The sequence below is a fragment of the Hyla sarda genome, chromosome 7 (assembly GCF_029499605.1).
Source record: "Hyla sarda isolate aHylSar1 chromosome 7, aHylSar1.hap1, whole genome shotgun sequence".
Taxonomy (NCBI): Eukaryota; Metazoa; Chordata; class Amphibia; order Anura; family Hylidae; genus Hyla; species Hyla sarda.
The window spans coordinates 107,558,298-107,576,808 of record NC_079195.1 but is presented as its reverse complement, the minus strand read 5'-3'; the positions used below and the strand labels follow the sequence as shown (position 1 = coordinate 107,576,808).

The following is an 18,511-nucleotide window of genomic DNA, read 5'->3' as shown; positions in this document are numbered from 1 at the left end:
GTCACTATTAGTCTGGGGGGGGGGGGCAGTACACATGACAATTATATACTGTAGAAGGGGTCAGTATTAGTCTGGGGGGGGGGGTACAGTACACATAACAATTGTATACTGTAGAAGCGGCTCCACTCGCTCCCCTGTATAGACCTGTCACAATTCATAATCCCCGCCAGAAGACAGGAGCTCTGATTGGCTAATAGTGGTGAATAGCTTTCCACCAATCAGAGCTCCCCTCTCCTGGAGGCGGGGATTATGAATCGTGACATCTGTATACAGGAGCCGATGGCAGCGCAGTGGAGCCGCATATACCGCCGGCTTTTTATGTTAATAAATGCAGATCGCAGCGGGTCTCTGGAGAATGACCTGCTGCGATCTGTCCTTCAGCCCCAGGACTACAACTCCCATCATGGACAGAGTCTGTCCATGATGGGAGTAGTAGTCCTAACAGTCACAATAGAGTCCCGCAGACAGGGGATGTGCGTCTCTCAGCGCTCCGGTACTACAACTACTCCCATTATGGGACAGATTCTGTCCCATGATGGGAGTAGTTGTAGTACTGCAGTGCTGAGAGACGGCTCCTGCATCCCCCACCTGCATCTTCCACCGTCTGCCATTTTCTACGAGTCCTTGCTAGCACTCTTAGGTTTAGACTACTTTTCTTGCAAAAAAGCGCAATTGCGCAAAAAAAAACATCTACTTTTTTTTTGCGCAATTGATAAATACCAGTCCACTGGATTAGGTGGTGTACTGTAGACCAAACTGGTGACAACTTTAGAAAACTGTCCACCAAAAAAAACGCAGCTCTATACAAAAAAAGCGCAATTGCGCAAAATTTGTAGACGTGAAAAATGGTCTAAATGCAATGATACATGTCCCCCTTTGTTCTATTGCTTTGAGGCTTGATTCCAGTGAGGTTTTTTATGCAACTGTCCCAGCTTTTTCCTGCGTTTTGTCAGTTTTTCTTGTGTTTTTTTTTCTTACATTTTTGCTGGTGTGTGGAAACAAAAAAATGTACTAAACTTTTTTTTTCTTTTAAACTTAGATATGTTTATGCGAAGGACTATGTCAGATTTTGTGGATTGCGATGATGATTTTTTTATGTCAATAAAAGGGTTAACGAGGGCTGTGGGGGAGTGTTTTTTTAAATAAAAATTTTTTTTCATTGTGTTGTGTTTTTTATAATTGAATTTTCAGGCTTAGTAGTGGAAGGCATCTTATAGACATATTCTATTACTAGGCCGGGGCTTAGCGTTAGCCCCAAAACAGCTAGTGCTAACCCCCAATTATTACCCCGGTACCCACGCCACATGGTTTCCTGGAAGAGTCGGTACCAACAGACCCGGAGCTTCAAAAATGGCGCTCCTGGGCCTAGGCTGTAACAGGCTGGCGATATTTAGGCAGGGGAGGTCCAGTAACAATGGTCCTCACCCACCCAGGTAAAGTCAGGCTGTTGCTGCTTGGTTGGTATCTGGCTGATACTGAAAAAATTAGGGAACCACACACTTTTTTTATTTATTAAAAAAAAACAACGCATAGGGTTCCCCCTATTTTCAGTATCAGCCAGATACCAACCAAGCAGCAACAACCTGATGTTACCTGGGTGGGTGAGGACCATTGTTACTGGCCCTCCCCAGCCTAAATAACGCCAGCCTGTTACCGCCTAGGCCCAGGAACGCCATTTTTGACACTCTGGGCCTGTTGGTACCGGCTCTTCCCAGAACCCCTGTGGCGGTGGGTATCGGGGTAATAATTGGGGGTTAGCGCCAGCTGTTTTTGGGGGCTAACCGTAAGCCCCGGCATAGTAATGGATTCTGTCTATAAGACCAGCTTCCACTACTAACCCTGAAAATTCTATTATAAAAAACATGACACATGGAAAAAAAAAATTATTTAAAAAAAAATCAATCCCCCACAGCCCTCGTTAACCATTTTATTGAAATAAAAAAAATGCTGGTGATTGTCATAGTCCACAGAATCTGACGTAGTCCTCCGCATTCACGTATCTGAAATGAGAAGAAAAAAAAACAAGAAATATGGGTTAGTACATTTTTTGTGCTCTCCCCTGGGAAGAGCGCACATAATGCAGCGTGTTCCTAAACAGGGAGCTTCCAATTGTTGTTAAACTACAACTCCCATCATGGGGGCTGTAGTTAAGCAACAGCTGGAGGCATACTGGTTGCAAAACACTGAGAGTTTGTTACTCACCTCAGTGTTTCCCAACCCGTTCGCCTCCAGCTGTTGCAAAACTACAACTCCCAGCATGTATGGTTTATCAGTGCATGCTGGGAGTTTTAGTTTTGCAACAGCTGGAGGCACACAGGTAGGGAAACACTGAGTTAGGAAACAGACAATGTTTCCCAACCAGTGCGCCTCCATTTGTTGCAAAACTACAACTCCCGGCATGCCCAGGCAGCCGAAGGGCATGCTGAGAGTTGTAGTTTTGCAACAACTGGAGGAGAACAGTTTGGAGACCACTGTGTAGTAGTGTCCAAACTGTAGCCCTCCAGATGTTGCAAAACTACAACTCTCAGCATTCCCAGACTGCCAAGGCATGCTGGGAATTGTAGTTTGGCAACATCTACAAGGGCCAGATGTTACAGAACTACAACTCCCAGCATGCCTGGACTGTCTGGGCATGCTGGGAGTTGTAGTTTTGCAACATCTGGAAGAGCACAGATTACAGAGGTCTCCAAACTGCTGCCCTCCAGATGTTACAAAACTACAACTCCCAGCAGGCCCAGACAGCCAAAGGCTGTCTGGGCCTGCTGGGAGTTGTAGTTTTGAAACTACCAGAAGCAGCAGTGAAGAGCCCCCCACGACCCCCCCCCCCCCCTTGGTACGCCACTGATGCAATGCGGATCGCAGCAGATCTCCAGAATGATCTGCTGCGATCCGCATTTAAATTTAAAAGCCGGTGGTACATGCGGCTACATCGCGCTGCCACCGGCTTCTATATACACTGTCCTAATTCATAATCCCCGCTGGGAGACGGGAGCTCCGATTGGAGAATAGCTATTGGCCAATCCGAGCTCTCCTCTCCCAGCGGCGGGGATTATGAATTATGACAGTGTATATAGAAGCCTCAATGTAGACGCATGTACCGCTGCTTTGTATAGTTGATAAATGCGGATCACAGCGGATCTCCAGAGAATGATCTGCTGCGATCCGCATGTAAGTTAGGAAGCCGGGCAGTACATGAGTCTACATCGCGCTGCCCGCGGTTTCTATATACAGCTGTCATAATTCATAATTGCCGCTGCTGGAACACAGGAACTCTGATTGGAGAATACCTATTGACCAATCAGAGCTCCTGTGTTCCGGCGGGGATTATGAATTATGTCAGTGTATATAGAAGCTGCGGGCAGGGCGATGTAGACTCATGTACCGCCCGGCTTCCTAACTTACATGCGGGTCTCTGCAAAATGACCCGGTGCGATCTGCACCTCAGCCCCTGGACTACAACTCCCATCATGGACAGTTTGTCCATGATGGGAGTAGTAGTCCTAAAGGTCGCACAGCCGGGGGATGTGCTAGTGCCATCCCTCAGCAGCGCTGTGGTACTACAACTACTCCCATCATGGGACAGGCTCTGTCCCATGATAGGAGTAGTAGTCCAATGGCAGATCACTTCAGTTCACTCTCCTGCGATCCGCATTTATTAACTACACAAGCCGTCGGTACAAGCTATGTACAGTTCTTTTAATTCAAAATCCCCGCCGGGAGAGGGGAGCTCTGATTGGTGGATAGCTATTGACCAATCAGAGCTCCCGAGTTCCGGCGGCGGGGATTATGAATTATTACAGTGTATATAGAAGCCGGTGGCAGGGCAGTGTAGCCGCATGTGCCGCTAGCTTTTACAGTTAATAAATGCGGATCGCAGCGGGTCTCTGGATAATTACATGCTGCGATCTGCACCTCAACCCTTGGTCTACAACTTCCATCATGGGCAGAGTCTGTCCATGATGGGAGTTGCAGTCCTTACTGTGTGAAAATAGACACTTCGGTACTTGTCCTCCGAGGTGGTGTATATTTGCGCAAAAAAATGAGATTTGCGTTCTTTTTTTGCGTCCCAAAAAAAAACGCAGTTGATAAATCCATGTCTATATGAAAAGGGCTCTACGGTACACCCGAAGGGTGACCACTTTAGAAAAAGTTCCACCAAAAAAGACACACAAAAAGAACGCAGAAAATATCATTGCGCAAGATTTTGCGCAAGAAAATTCACTTAAAATGACTCTATATAGATTGATGAATCCCCCCATGGTTCTTCCATTGTGGCTTAGTTTTTGTTAATTAAATACATTTATAAATAATTATACAATGGAATCTTCTGTGAATTGGGGTTGTATTTAACTAATTTTAAGACCTGCTTAGAATCAGATATTTTTTTTTATGTCTTTATATGTTCAAAAAGGGTGTACTTTCTTTTACTTAGGACTGTATATAATTACCCAAGTTACCTTGCTGACTTCTAGGAAAAGCACTAATGAAATAAATCAAATAAAAAGATTACAAACTATTGTTTTTTAAGGGAAAATGATTGGAAAACAAATGTTAATATACCGTTGTCACCATTAAAAAAAAAAAGGTATAAACCAAAAAAAAAAGCTGTGACACTTGGCCCTATTTTTGGTAGATTTGTCCCTTGTAAAAATTGCCACATTGTGAAAGCCAAAATATGCTGTGCGCTTTAGGAGTTAATATAAAATGTGTTTCAGTAACATCTGCCATATTTGAAAGTGACTTACAAGCTAGAAAAGCTTGGAGATCTCCATTTTTGAGCGCTTACACTCCATACCACTCACCATACAACATTCCACAAAGAGAACAACATACAAATAGTCAAACTAGACAGTTTTTGTGTTATATAATTTCATACCTAAGAAGGGGCATAACCTTTTTTTCCACAGCAATATAAAGTACACTATTCTAAACATATGTAATGTATATGGTACATAAATATCAAGATTCATATTCATGACGTGAATGAACAACTGAAAACAGGGAAGTTATGTCATTAATTGTAGGAAAATGAGAACGGTGAAAATGTAAAAGCTGCAATTTCAACGGGGGAAATCCCGGGGAATTTTTATTAACATGAATCTCTCCAGAAGCACAATGTGATTTCAGTGCCATCAAATATATTGTGTAAAATAAGAACTACACTTAAGTCAAGCAACACAATTTATAGTAAAGAATTTTACCCCGTAGTATTATGTAATGTGGAGGTGGGCAGCATTTCTCAACATTCAATATGCATGAGCATTGCCAATGTAAACAAACCCTAAGGTGATCTAAGTCCAGCTCAGTACAAACTCATGGGTTCTTAAGAGATTGTATTACATCTCTGTGAAAAAGCCTCAACATGAGCTTATTTAAATTGCATAAAGTGTGCAAACATTATATAGTTACCATATAACTGCATATTTTTGGTGTGTTTTAAAAGAAAAGCCCCCACATACTCAGCTACACTTTTCAGCATGAGAAAAATAAATTAATACATAATGAAAAAAATAATATGTGTGTGTGTGTATATATATATATATATATATATATATATATACGGTATATACACACCACCTAAACCCAAAGGGTGCTCTTTTGGCATATGTCTGGCCCAGTACACTGAAAGGATTGAATGTATTATGTATTCACAAATGCCAAGCAAACAGTGTAATACCAAAAATGTTTTGGGTAGGAACAGATTATCTGTGCTGCAAAGTTAAAATCAAATTAAAGATAAAGTAAAAACGGCAAAAACTTAAAAAATCATATTAAAAAGGGACTGATATTGTGATGATGATTAAATATATACTGTATACAGTGTTTACTCTGCGCTTAATACTGTAGCTTGATGGAACTACATTCATTTAGCATAGTAGATGTTACTTATTTTTGCCTTATTGGTTCCTTATAAACATGGATTTATTTTCCTATCTATCTTCATTCCCCGTTGTATAAAGGTATGTAAATATACAGTAGAAAATATGTGATAAAATAAATCAATGGATTTCCTGTTTGTCTTTCTGCTAAAATAAAATCACGGCTGGTTTATCTGCAATAGAAACACAGTGTAACTAATGCAAATCTTATATATTTGCATATGATTTGCTTTAGAAAATCAACAAATTCTACTTGTGGGACTTTTATTTGCATTATGTAAACATCAATAATATAAACTATACTAAGTATTCAGAAAGGCAAATCATGGTTATTTTTTTTTTTTTACAGTTCAAATCGAATAATTGAATTTTATCCAATAATTGTATGCTAACTTTTAATTCTTCCACTGTATTATTCCATTTAATAGATATACCCGGATGTAACCTTCAAGTTATTCAATTACTTAAATGGCTTTCTACACTGGCTGATTTTTGGACGAATGAACATTCGCAGGGACAATCATTCCCCATAACTGACCAATGTAAAAGAGACGGTGATCAGCCGATGAACGTGAAAATGCTGATCGTATTGTATATGCAGGCCAAAAATCATTGTTAGGCAGCTACACATCGCTCTGTGTAAATAGAGGGATGAGTGGGCATCAATGATGAATGTGAATGGCGACATTGAGGATCCAGTGATCATTCGTGCAGCCCCCATTTGTTTGATGAGTGCTTGTTCCAGGTATGAGCCAACCTAAGGCCCCTAAGTGATGAAAGCCAGCATTGATGAAGGATAGCCTGGCCCAATCCTATCCTGTTCCATCAGCAATGTAATAATAACCATGACTCTTTATACCTAAAAGATCACTAAGAAGAGATCATTGTCTAATGTATATCATTCAGGGCACACCTTGAAAAAAGGAAGCATTGTTTCCTAGTCTGTAATATGATATAAACCTGCAAGTCACGTAACTTAAATAAGAATGTAAACTTAAAATATCCTAAAGTTAAATATCCTCAAGTAAATGCAATAATTAGTAAGCAGAATATAAAGACAGTATTCACGGACATGCATCTTTATCTAGAAACACTATGGAACTTTATTAGAATTTCTTGGGCATTTGAGTTATTTCACTTGACTGGGCTGTGCTTATTCAACTTCCAGAGTATATCCCAATATGTAAAGTTACCACTAGAGGTAGGTGAAGCAATTCAGCAGAAATGGGATTTAATCCAAATTCCACCAAAATTCAGATTTGGTTGAATGTTGAATATGAGCGATTTTGAGATTGTTTTGTCCCTGCTCTGGTACACTAAGAGGTGCGGATGCATGCAATGATGCTGTATGCATTGCATCTTTTGCGACATTCGCAGGGTTGGATGCATTGCCCATCCATTCTGTGTACTGTACAGGAGCAGAGGCAATACAGAAATCCCTGCTTCTGTACATATTGGCCCAGATTTATCAAACTGAGAGAGAAAATTTGAGATTTTCCCACAGCAACCAATCAAAGCTCAGCTAACAAGCTCTGGTAAAGTGAAAGCTGAGCTGTGATTGGTTGCTGTGGGGAAATCACTCCACTTTTTCCTCTCACACAGTTTGATAAATCTGGGCCAATGTGTGTTGAAAATATCAGGGCACTTACCAATCTGTATCCGAATCTGCAACAAATCTGATTCGTCAGATTCGTCTGATGGAAACTAAACCAAATCTTAGGAGATCTTCTCTGTTAATATATACAAAGTCAATGTAATGGTGGTCTAGTATGCACACTGCTGCTCCATTCACTTGGGGGACAAGGGAACTCTGGTCTCATGAACATGAGGGTTCCAGTAACCAGATCAGCTACTTATCACCTATCCTGTGCATAAATAAAATCTTAAAATCATGAGATACTTAATAAATGGGATAATTCAAAATTATTGTTGCATCTGTGGTATTAACCCCTTAGGTAAAACCATTTCTTTATTGGAAATCCATTTAAAATCCATAAGGTACAAACAAGGTGCACACCAGCAAATTCGAGGGGGGGTTTACCTCAAATTTGCCAATGTGCACCTTGTTTGTACCTTATGGATTTTAAATGGACTTCCAATAAAGAAATGGTTTTATCAGTGCTGTGAATCTTTTGGACTTTTACTTTGGAGACAGTGAAGGAGGACTGACTGCACTTGCACGGAGGAGGCGAGCGCTATCTGATTTCTTTTTCTTTTTTGCCTATTAACCCCTTAAAGACACAGGACATAAATTTACATCCTGGTGCGGTGGTACTTAACACAGCAGGACTTACATTTATGTTCTGTACATGACCGCGAGCACCGGAGTGATGTCCGCCATTAACTCCACAGATGCTGTGATCAATACAGATCACGGAATCTGCAGCAGTGCGGTTGGTAAAATGGATGATCGTATCAACCGCTCCGCTGCCACGGGGATCTGATCATCCATAATGGCAGGCAGAGGTCCCCTCACCTGCCTTCGTCCTTCTCCAGGGGTCTTCTGTTCTGGTCTGAGATTGAGCAAACCAGAGCAGAAGATTTCCGATAATACTGATCAGTGCCATGCCCTATGCATAGCACTGAACAGTATTAGAAATCAAATGATTACTATAAATTGTCCCCCATGGGGACAAAAAATGTAAAAAAAAGAATGTAAAAAAAAAAATATTGAAAAATCCCCTCCCCCAATAAAAACGTAAATCATCCCTTTTTCCTTTTTACCCCCAAAAAGTGTGAAAAAAAATTAATAAACATATTTGTTATCGCTGCATGTGTAAATGTCCGAACTATCAAAATACAATGTTATTGTTATTTACCCGTATGGTAAAGGGCGTAAACGTTAAAAAAAAAAATCCAAAATTGCTGCTTTTTTGTTTCATCAAATTCCCAAAATTTTTTATAAAAAATGTATTAAAGTTTCATATATGCAAATGTGGTATCACTAAAAAGTACAGATCACGGTGCAAAAAATGAGCCCTCATACCGCCGCTTATACAGAACAATGAAAAAGTTATAGGTCATCAAAATAGAGGAATTTTAAACATACTAATTTGGTGAAAAAGTTTGAGATTTTTTTAAAAAGCGGTATAATAGTAGAAAAGTATGAAATCATGTATCATTTTAATTGTATTGACCCACCGAATAAAGAAAACATGTATATGTTACCGTAAATTGTACAGTGTGAAAACGAAACCTTCCAAAATTAGCAAAATTGCGTTTTTCTTTTAAATTTCTCCACACAAATAGTATGTTTTTTTGGTTGCACCATACATTTTATGGTAAAATTAGTGATGTCAGTACAACTTTTAAAACTTTTGATATATTATAGATTAATGTATGCAGAATAACTTTCCAATAGCATGTTATTAAAAAATATGCTTCTTTCTATTTAATTTTCCACTTTGAAAAAAGGACCACTAGGGGTCTCCCTACCAGTCCTTTTTTTTCATTCTTATTTTTTTATAGATTTCAGACTCATGCTGGAGTCCTAAATCTCAGACTGCAGCCGGGACATAGACAAGCTCAACACTGCTCCCTGGCATTGAGCAGTGGTGAGTTTGTCGGTGTCCCGGCTGCAGTCTAAGATTTAGGACTCCAGCATGAGTCTGAAATATATATAAAAAAAAGACTGGTAAGGAGACCCCTAGTGGTCCTTTTTTCAAAGTGGAAAATTAAATAAAAAGAAGCATCATTTTTAATAATATGGTGTTGGAAAGTTATTCTGCATATATTAATCTATAATATATCAAAAGTTTTTTTTTTATGAAAGGTACCCTTTAAGGCCATAATGGGCTGTGTCCTTAAGGGGTTAAACTTGATCAGTTTTAACCAGTCTGCTGCATTGGAGCCAGAAAGTACTATATAGGGCAGCTGGCACCATGGTTTTCATAGAAACTAGACTGAGCAGGTTTAAGAGGACAGGACAGTTCATGCACCAGCAAGGAGGAGCCGGAAGCCGGAAGCTCATGTACCCAAGTAACATTATCATGGGACCCCTGACTTGTCATGTTTTGTCTCGGCCCAGCAAGCTGAGAAATGTCTGAGACAAAACTCATTTTGTAGGCTGCACAAAGTGAGCTTTCAGGAGAAAAAAAGACAAATAAATTAGATACCAGACAAAAAAACAAAACAAAAAAAAACTGGTAAGTGAGGATAATTAGTAACCGCTAACTTTGCTGCCCCTGTCTTACATTCAAAGAACCAAAAATCCCAGAATATCCCTTTAATTTTGAAGGCCATTGAGAACCATGTATTTATGATGCAAAAAAATGTTCTACATAAGTCTTTAATAAAAAAAAAGAACCATCATGCCACTTTTCTAGAACTTCTACAGTTTACTTTGTGAGCTCTGTTTTCTCTCTGTTGCTTCTTCCTTCAGGCTGCCTTATATTCACTCTCCAGCTAATGTGAGCTGTCCTCCAATGATCCTCTCTCAAGTCTACAATCTGAGCTGATGTGTAACTCTCTCTGCTGCTATCTACAACACTGCCAGAGCAGAGAGTCTGACTGAAGTATATTTTTGCTATTGCACTCCTTATGGTAAATAAAAAATCTTTCTAATATACTTTGTTTAAATTTATTTTTTATTTGTGTTTAAAAAAGCTGCCACTAGGTGTCTCCTTACTTGCCAGTGCACATCCCCCCCCCCTTCTCATGCACAGGCTTTGGACTCCTGGTGGCCTTGCAGAAGTCCAAACACAGGAAATGCAGCCTAGAGTGCTGAGGGTGTGTGTGCAGACTTATTCAATCATGGCTCCTCTCACACTTAACTGCCTGTATGGCTTCAGATGATGTCACACCTGCTGGGTAACGCCCCTTCCCAGTCTGTGAACCTGAGGCTGAGCAGAAAATACAGAGCAATTTCAAGGTAGAAAACTAAAAAATAATAAAAATAAAGGCAGGGGGCGGTGTATTATGATGGGGGCAGTGACTTGGGAGGATTATAAAATGTATCAAGTTAATGAAAGGTACTCTCGTCTTTATAGACTTCATTATTTCAAGTGATTAGGGGGAAATTAATTATCACATTTACACTGCTTTTTTTTGCGTACATAAATGTAAATGTAAGCAAAAATGTTGCAACTTTTTCGCTTCCACTTGAGTAATTTTAAGTTTGATTTATCATACAAAAAAAAAGTCACAAATATTAGCTAAATCTTGCAATCTCACCCTGATCCGGATAACACTTTACATAGATCTAAGCTATTTCCCTAATGATAAAGAATGTGCACCTTTGAAAATTATGATGTGAGTACACATAACGTACACACAGGCAAACAGTGAGGAAAATAAAATATCTAGAGTAGGGTCACACATAATGGATCAGTAGCATATGTTACCCTGCGGATCTGCCGATGACCGACCATAGAGTGAGCCCCCTACCTGTTCCCATGTGTCCACTCATAGCAGCAATTCACTGTTACCAGCACACACACAGGGATCTAAGCAATTGTAGTAAACTGCGTAAACAGTTTACTAGTCGTGCAGGTCTCTATGTGTGTTGTCATAGCAGTGGATTGCTGCTACAAACAGACACATGGGAACAGGCAGGGGGCTCACTATAGGGTCGGTCATAGTTATGTGTGACCCTACCCTTAAAATATAGCGCATAAAATGATAAATTCCCACGAAGACTTTATTTTATTTATAACCCACACAGAGGCATCCACCAACCGGTATGAAATGTTATATAATCTCTAACATTGAAAACATTCTGCCAACATATCTCCTCTGACATTCCGCCATCATATATATCTTAACCCCTTAAGGCCCAGTTTGTCCTAATGGAACAGGCTAATTAAGTTTTTGCACTTTTTAACAGTTTTTAACTCTTCCCCTTCTAAAAATCATAACAATTTCACAGCGGTTGTCCCGATCAGCTGCCCTGAGCTAGCCGGCACATTAACCCCGCATTTTAGATGCTAAGTTGATTGCGGCATCTAAAGGGTTAATGTCTGGCATCGGCTCGATCGGCTATCTGCTGATAGCAGTCGGGACCCACCAGGTATAAAGTGTGGTCAGCTCATACGCATACTTCAAACACCAGTAATGGGAGCAAGGCATACAGGTATGCCCGCAGTCCTCAAGTGCCAGGACGCAAGAGCATATCTGTACGCCCTTTGTCCTAAAGGGGTTAATAACAAAAAGGAAGCTCTAAATATTGCTAACATTTGCAATGTACTTACTGTAGAAGTGCTTTTACATTTTCTGTTTCACTATTTGCATGGACTCAGTCTCATAATATCCTCATATGTTCTCTTTCACACAAAGCCCTCTTTACCTTTTTTTTTTTTTTTTTTCTTTTATGTATTCACGGGAGGCCTTACTGGTTTAGCCAGAACTGCACTTCATGCCTGACTCTTAAAGGGGTACTCCACCCCTAGACATCTTATTCCCTATCCAAGGATAGGGGATAATATGTCTGATCGCAGGGGTCCCTCTGCTGGGAACCCCGTGATCTCTCCTGCAGCCCCCCGAGTCATCAGCTCTCCGGAACTAGGTTTGTCCGTGGCTGATGACTCAGGAGGATACAGGGATCGGCGGTTCGTGACATCATGGATCTGCCCCTCATGATGTTATGCCCCGCCCCCTTAATTCAAGTCTATGTGAGGGGGCGTGACTGTTGCCACGCCCCCTCCCATAGACTTGCATTAAGAGGGCGGAGTGTGATGTCATGAGGGGGTGGAGCCATGATGTCACGAACTGCCGCCCCCTGTCATCAGCCACGGAGCAAACTTAGCTCCGGAGAGCTGATGACTCGGGGGGCTGCAGGAGAGATCGCAGGGGTCCCCAGCAGTAGGACCCCCGCGATCAGACATCTTATCCCCTATCCTTGGATAAGGGATAAGATGTCTAGGGGCGGAGTACCCCTTTAACCCCTTAAGGACGCAGGACATAAATGTACGTCCTGGTGAGGTGGTACTTAACGCACCAGGACGTACATTTACGTCCTGTGCATAACCGCGGGCATCGGAGCGATGCCCGTGTCATGCGCGGCTGATCCCGGCTGCTGATCGCATTAACCCCTCAGGTGCCGGGATCAATACAGATCCCGGCATCTGCGGCAGTGCGCGATTTGAATGAATGATCGGATCGCCCGCAGCGCTGCTGCGGGGATCCGATCATTCATAACGCCGCACGGAGGTCCCCTCTCCTGCCTCCGTCCGGCTCCCGGCGTCTCCTGCTCTGGTCTGTGATCGAGCAGACCAGAGCAGAAGATCACCGAAAACACTGATCTGTTCTATGTCCTATACATAGAACAGATCAGTATTAGCAATCATGGTATTGCTATGAATAGTCCCCTATGGGGACTATTCAAGTGTAAAAAAAAATTTAAAAAAATTTAAAAGTAAAAGTAAAAAAAAGTGAAAAATCCCCTCCCCCAATAAAAAAGTAAAATGTCCGTTTTTTCCTATTTTACCCCCAAAAAGCGTAAAAATTTTTTTTTCATAGACATATTTGGTATCGCCGTGTGCGTAAATGTCCGAACTATTAAAATAAAATGTTAATGATCCCGTACGGTGAACGGCGTGAACGAAAAAAAAAAAGTCCAAAATTCCTACTTTTTTAATACATTTTATTTTTAAAAAAATTATAAAAAATGTATAAAAGGTTTTTTATATGCAAATGTGGTATCAAAAAAAAGTACAGATCATGGCGCAAAAAATGATCCCCCATACCGCCGCTTATACAGAAAAATAAAAAAGTTAGAGGTCATCAAAATAAAGGGATTATAAACGTACTAATTTGGTTAAAAAGTTTGTGATTTTTTTTAAGCGCAACAATAATATAAAAGTATGTAATAATGGGTATCATTTTAATTGTATTGACCCTCAGAATAAAGAACACACGTCATTTTTACCATAAATTGTACGGCGTGAAAACGAAACCTTCCAAAATTAGCAAAATTGCGTTTTTCGTTTTAATTTCCCCACAAAAATAGTGTTTTTTGGTTGCGCCATACATTTTATGATATAATGAGTGATGTCATTACAAAGGACAACTGGTCGCACAAAAAACAAGCCCTCATACTAGTCTGTGGATGAAAATATAAAAAGTTATGATTTTTAGAAGGCGAGGAGGAAAAAATGAAAACGTAAAAATTAAATTGTCTGAGTCCTTAAGGCCAAAATGGGCTGAGTCCTTAAGGGGTTAAAGGTGCTTTTTCACAGAGTGGGAATGCTACAGATTTTCTTTAACCAAAAAAATGCAGCATTTCCAACAGTAAATCTACTGTGGCAAATTTACACCAGATTGTGCAGATATTGGTGCAGATGTACTGTGGATTTTTTCCATAACGTACGGACCCGATTTCTTAAAACTTCATCCACATTGATGCCACTGTAACACACTGTGGATTTTCTACATGAAAATCCACTGCATATAATCCTCAGGATATACAACCCATATGAAACAACACTTCCCTTTCATATACAAGATCTCCAAATGATTATGTAATGGTGCAGTATGGTAATAGGGTGCAACAAAAAAACAACAAAACAATGGTTAGTTGATGGTAAAAGCAAAGAATTACAATACTGTGGTTGTTTAGCAGGAACTAGTCATAATAAAGCTGCTGTCCACTTTAGATATCTTTCTATGATAGTGCACATGTATCCTGTGGATAGGCAATCAATCATATTTGCTCAATTTTAACACTTTAACACTGCTCAATAGTGTTGAGCGGCATAGGCCATATTCGAATTCGCGAATATTCGCGAATATATGGACGAATATTCGTCATATTCGCGAATATTCGCATATTCGTAATAGTCTCGTTTTATTTTCGCATATGCGAATATTCGCGCATGCGAAAATTTACATATACGAAAATTTGTATATACGAAAATTAACATATGCGAAAATTCGCATATGTGAACATTAGCATATGCAAATTTTCGCATATACGAAAATTCGCACACCAGTCTCACACAGTAGTATTAGAGCCTTCTTACACCACATAAGCTGGAAGCAGAGAGGGATGATCACTGTGATGTGTACTGTGAAAAAAAACAAAAACGAATATTCGTAATTACGAATATATAGCGCTATTTTCGCGAATTCGCGAATATGCGATATTCGCGAATAAAATTCTAATTGCGAATATTCACGAGCAACACTACTGCTCAAGTATCAAACAGGTAACTTCATTAGCAACATAACAGTATTGCTTAGAGACAGGCAGCCATGTTACTTATCACTTAGATACATGCAGAGATGTTACTAATCCCCTATTACTGCACCATTTTACCTAAACAGTTAGCCCATAGATGTATCCTTTTGTGCTGACCCAACGCATGTATGCAAAGTTAGCCAGTTGGTTTCTGAATGCCAGTGGTCACATGGTTTCAAGGATTTGTACCAAATTTTGACTGTTTATCCAACAATTTTTTAAAATTGCTGAATAAATTAGGTTTTTACTGTGCAATTGAGGTAAAATATTACCATTTTGCAGCAATTTTGGAAAAATCACAACAAGGAAAAAGTAAAAAAATACAACTTGCAAACACAGCCTCAGGGTAAGCGTACAACTTCTATATATTGTATACTGATCACATAGAGGTAGCAGCAGCAAGATATAGATAGAGCTTGGAGATATGGGGCCTGGAAGCTGCCAAGAGGGATCTGATCAGTGATGATGTCCTTCTTTGTATTTTGGAAAGTCAGCTGACCAAGGACAGACCATGTCCTGAGCAGGGCCAGGGGGGCATTTTAAGTCAGCGGCACATGTCAGGGGGGCATCATATGGGCACATGACAGGGGGGGGGCTGTCATGTGCCCCTCACATATAATGCCCCCCTTTCATGTGCCCCTCATATATAATACCCCCCCCCCCTGTCTGATAGCACAGAGGAGTACTATCAGACAGGAGAGAGCACAGAGGAGTACTATCAGACAGGAGAGAACACAGAGGAGTACTATCAGACAGGAGAGCACAGAGGAGTACTATCAGACAGGAGAGAGCACAGATGAGTACTATCAGCCAGGAGAGCACAGAGGAGTCATGTCAGACAGGAGAGAACACAGAGGAGTACTATCAGACAGGAGAGCACAGAGGAGTACTATCAGACAGGAGAGAGCACAGAGGAGTGTTAGCCCACCCTCACCCTTTGTCCATGCCTGTGCTTCAGCTGGACAAAGCCATGATTTTATAAGCCATGATTTCTATAAAAAGGAAATTTTCTTATGAAGTATATTAGAAAGGTTAATGTTTTGCCAAGATGTACAACATATGAAAAGTTTTTTATTTAACAGTGCCCATTTAAGTTATTAAAGTTGTAAAATGTAAAAAAATAAAACTGTATAAATTTGATATCACTGTACTTGTGCTGACTTACAGAATAAAGCTATAATTGTTTTTGACCATAAGGTGAATAGTGTAGATTTAAAATGAAAGGAAAAAAAAAAGAGAATGACAAAATAGTTTTTATCTTTCCTGCAAAAAAATGTTTTAATAAAAATGTACCAATAAGTTGTATGAGCCTCAGAAATGGTGGCAATAAAAATTACAACCTTTCCTGCAAAAAAAAAACCTTCATATGGCTTTGTTAATGGAAAAATAAAATGCTACAGAACTTAGAATGCGACAATGGAAAAAAAAATAAAAAATGCTTGGGCATTAAGGCCCAGAAGGCATACTGGGGGAAAAGATTTAAGTTAAATAGGCACTGTCATATATGTTACATGATGCACGTCATACAGGCATATAAAATATTTTGTTCGGTCATGGTAAGACCCAGTAGAACGAACTGGGAGAAGTGTTCACTTAGCATGTTTATTCCCATCTCTGTGTCATGTGACCGGGACTCTCTCTTAATGTAAGTCCATGGGACCATTCCACTCATTTATACACAGAGTGGGGAGATCTCTCCCTACTTGTACTGGTGATCAGGTGGAGTCTGAACACTCAGATCCTAAGTGATAAAAACTTCTTACTTGTCCCTAGGGAATGCCGAAAGTTTTTCTTTAAATTACAAATATACTTTAATGGAGTCTGTTGGGCGCAACTGGTTTTCAGTATGTAGGGGATCTAGTACCACCAGTGTATTCCATTAAAAGTTTATAAGTAAAATATTCCTTGAAATTAAGTATAATAAATTACTTTAACAATTAAACTATAAGTAAACTCAGACTTTCGGCAATAAGTAAGCATTTTAGAGCGCTCCGCAGCTGCTCTGAGCTGAAGAAAGAGGAACCTTCAAAGGAGGAAATATATGGGGTTTTTTTATATATTTTTTTTTAGAGAAGGTTTAAGAAACAAACTACATACCTCTGGATGCCATTTTGGAAACTGTAGAAAAGTATAATAGTTTAGATCACGTTCCGCAGTGTTTAAGATAACATGATAACAATCCGTCTTATTGTCTCAAGTGTAAATGTTGTCATCCATCTCAACAGCCCATAAAATGCTTGGGTCGTCTCCTTGTAATATCCCAGTCCAGTGCAGAGTGTATAAATGCGCAAAACATAGAGCCAAGAGCTGTAGTAGAGTCAGTGGAATATAGTATTAAAAAGAAGCACAGGCACCTGTTGCTCAGCGTGAGCACATAGATACTGTAATAGAGAACATAGTACACTTCCTGATTTTCACTTGTCCAATACTTCCTGCATTGAGACTCATAGGCAGCAGTGACAAACAAAATCTAAGCACAGCCCCCACACCAAGAGAGCTGGAATTTCACCTACTGTAGACAGCCAAGTTTCATCAGTACAAACAACAAACCAGTATCATTATACTGTCTCCAGTTAGGCAAATACGGGTATTTTAATAGTACTTAAGGGGAAAGCCCGCATAAGATAAAAACAGAGGTATTATTCAGCATTTGCTTCTGTAGAGGATATGGTGTCATATGTGACACCATATGGCAGCACATAATATTACGCTTTACATGTGCACATGGGAGCATATGGATAGCAGTTGTCTTCGTGAGCAAGTCTTTACAAGACTTTCATTTTCAATAAGGACTTGCTAGATTACTCAGTAGATTTGCACCATTTAAAATGACCCGTAATCGGAAAAGCACTGTCCTATTGTCAAAAGGGACCTCTCTGGCCGATTCTGACGGAAGATGTTCAGTCCTCTGCCGGAATGCAATTTTTCATCAAAAGTTCCGCTATGGAGATTCCATCTTGTGAACTGAGCAGCAGAATTCCCATTGCTACCAATAAGAGTGATGCAAGGCAAAATCTGCATGGAATTCCATGTGGATATTTTGTGCAGATTCTCCATAGTGTAAACAGGGCTTAAAATGTATTCCGACTTTCTCAAACAGTTATCAGCTAGTCATCAAATGTTTATATTCAGTGCCTAAAAACTGGTTATTACCTAGTACTGCTACAGCAGTCCTCAGTAATGTAAAAACAGCAGCAGCATAAGACTATTTTCACTCTGCACCTAGTAGTGTCTGTCAGAATTATACATCAGGGAAACACTCTGACATATCCTTCCAAATGATGGATGATACCTAGTGACATAACTCCAACATAAACCACCAGAATGGAGGATAAAATGACAATCCCTTCTAGTAATGGGGGATATATTTTCTGTATGCTCTCGGGAAACAACATACAGCAAATGAGCAACAAGCAACAGAATGGTGTCAAAAAGTCGTATGGCCCTTTTAGACTGG

General features: G+C 40.1%; 1 protein-coding gene across 1 annotated transcript in view; it reads right to left on the bottom strand.

Moving 5' to 3' along the window:
• The window catches only part of PIK3AP1 (phosphoinositide-3-kinase adaptor protein 1), a 187,217-nt gene extending 169,727 nt beyond the window's left edge, over window positions 1-17,490 (bottom strand). The window contains exon 1 of the mRNA XM_056530352.1: window positions 17,152-17,490. Coding sequence (XP_056386327.1) covers window positions 17,152-17,164 — 13 coding nt within the window. The 5' untranslated portion in view covers window positions 17,165-17,490. The remainder of the gene's footprint in view (window positions 1-17,151) is intronic.
• Window positions 17,491-18,511: the final 1,021 nt, after the last annotated feature.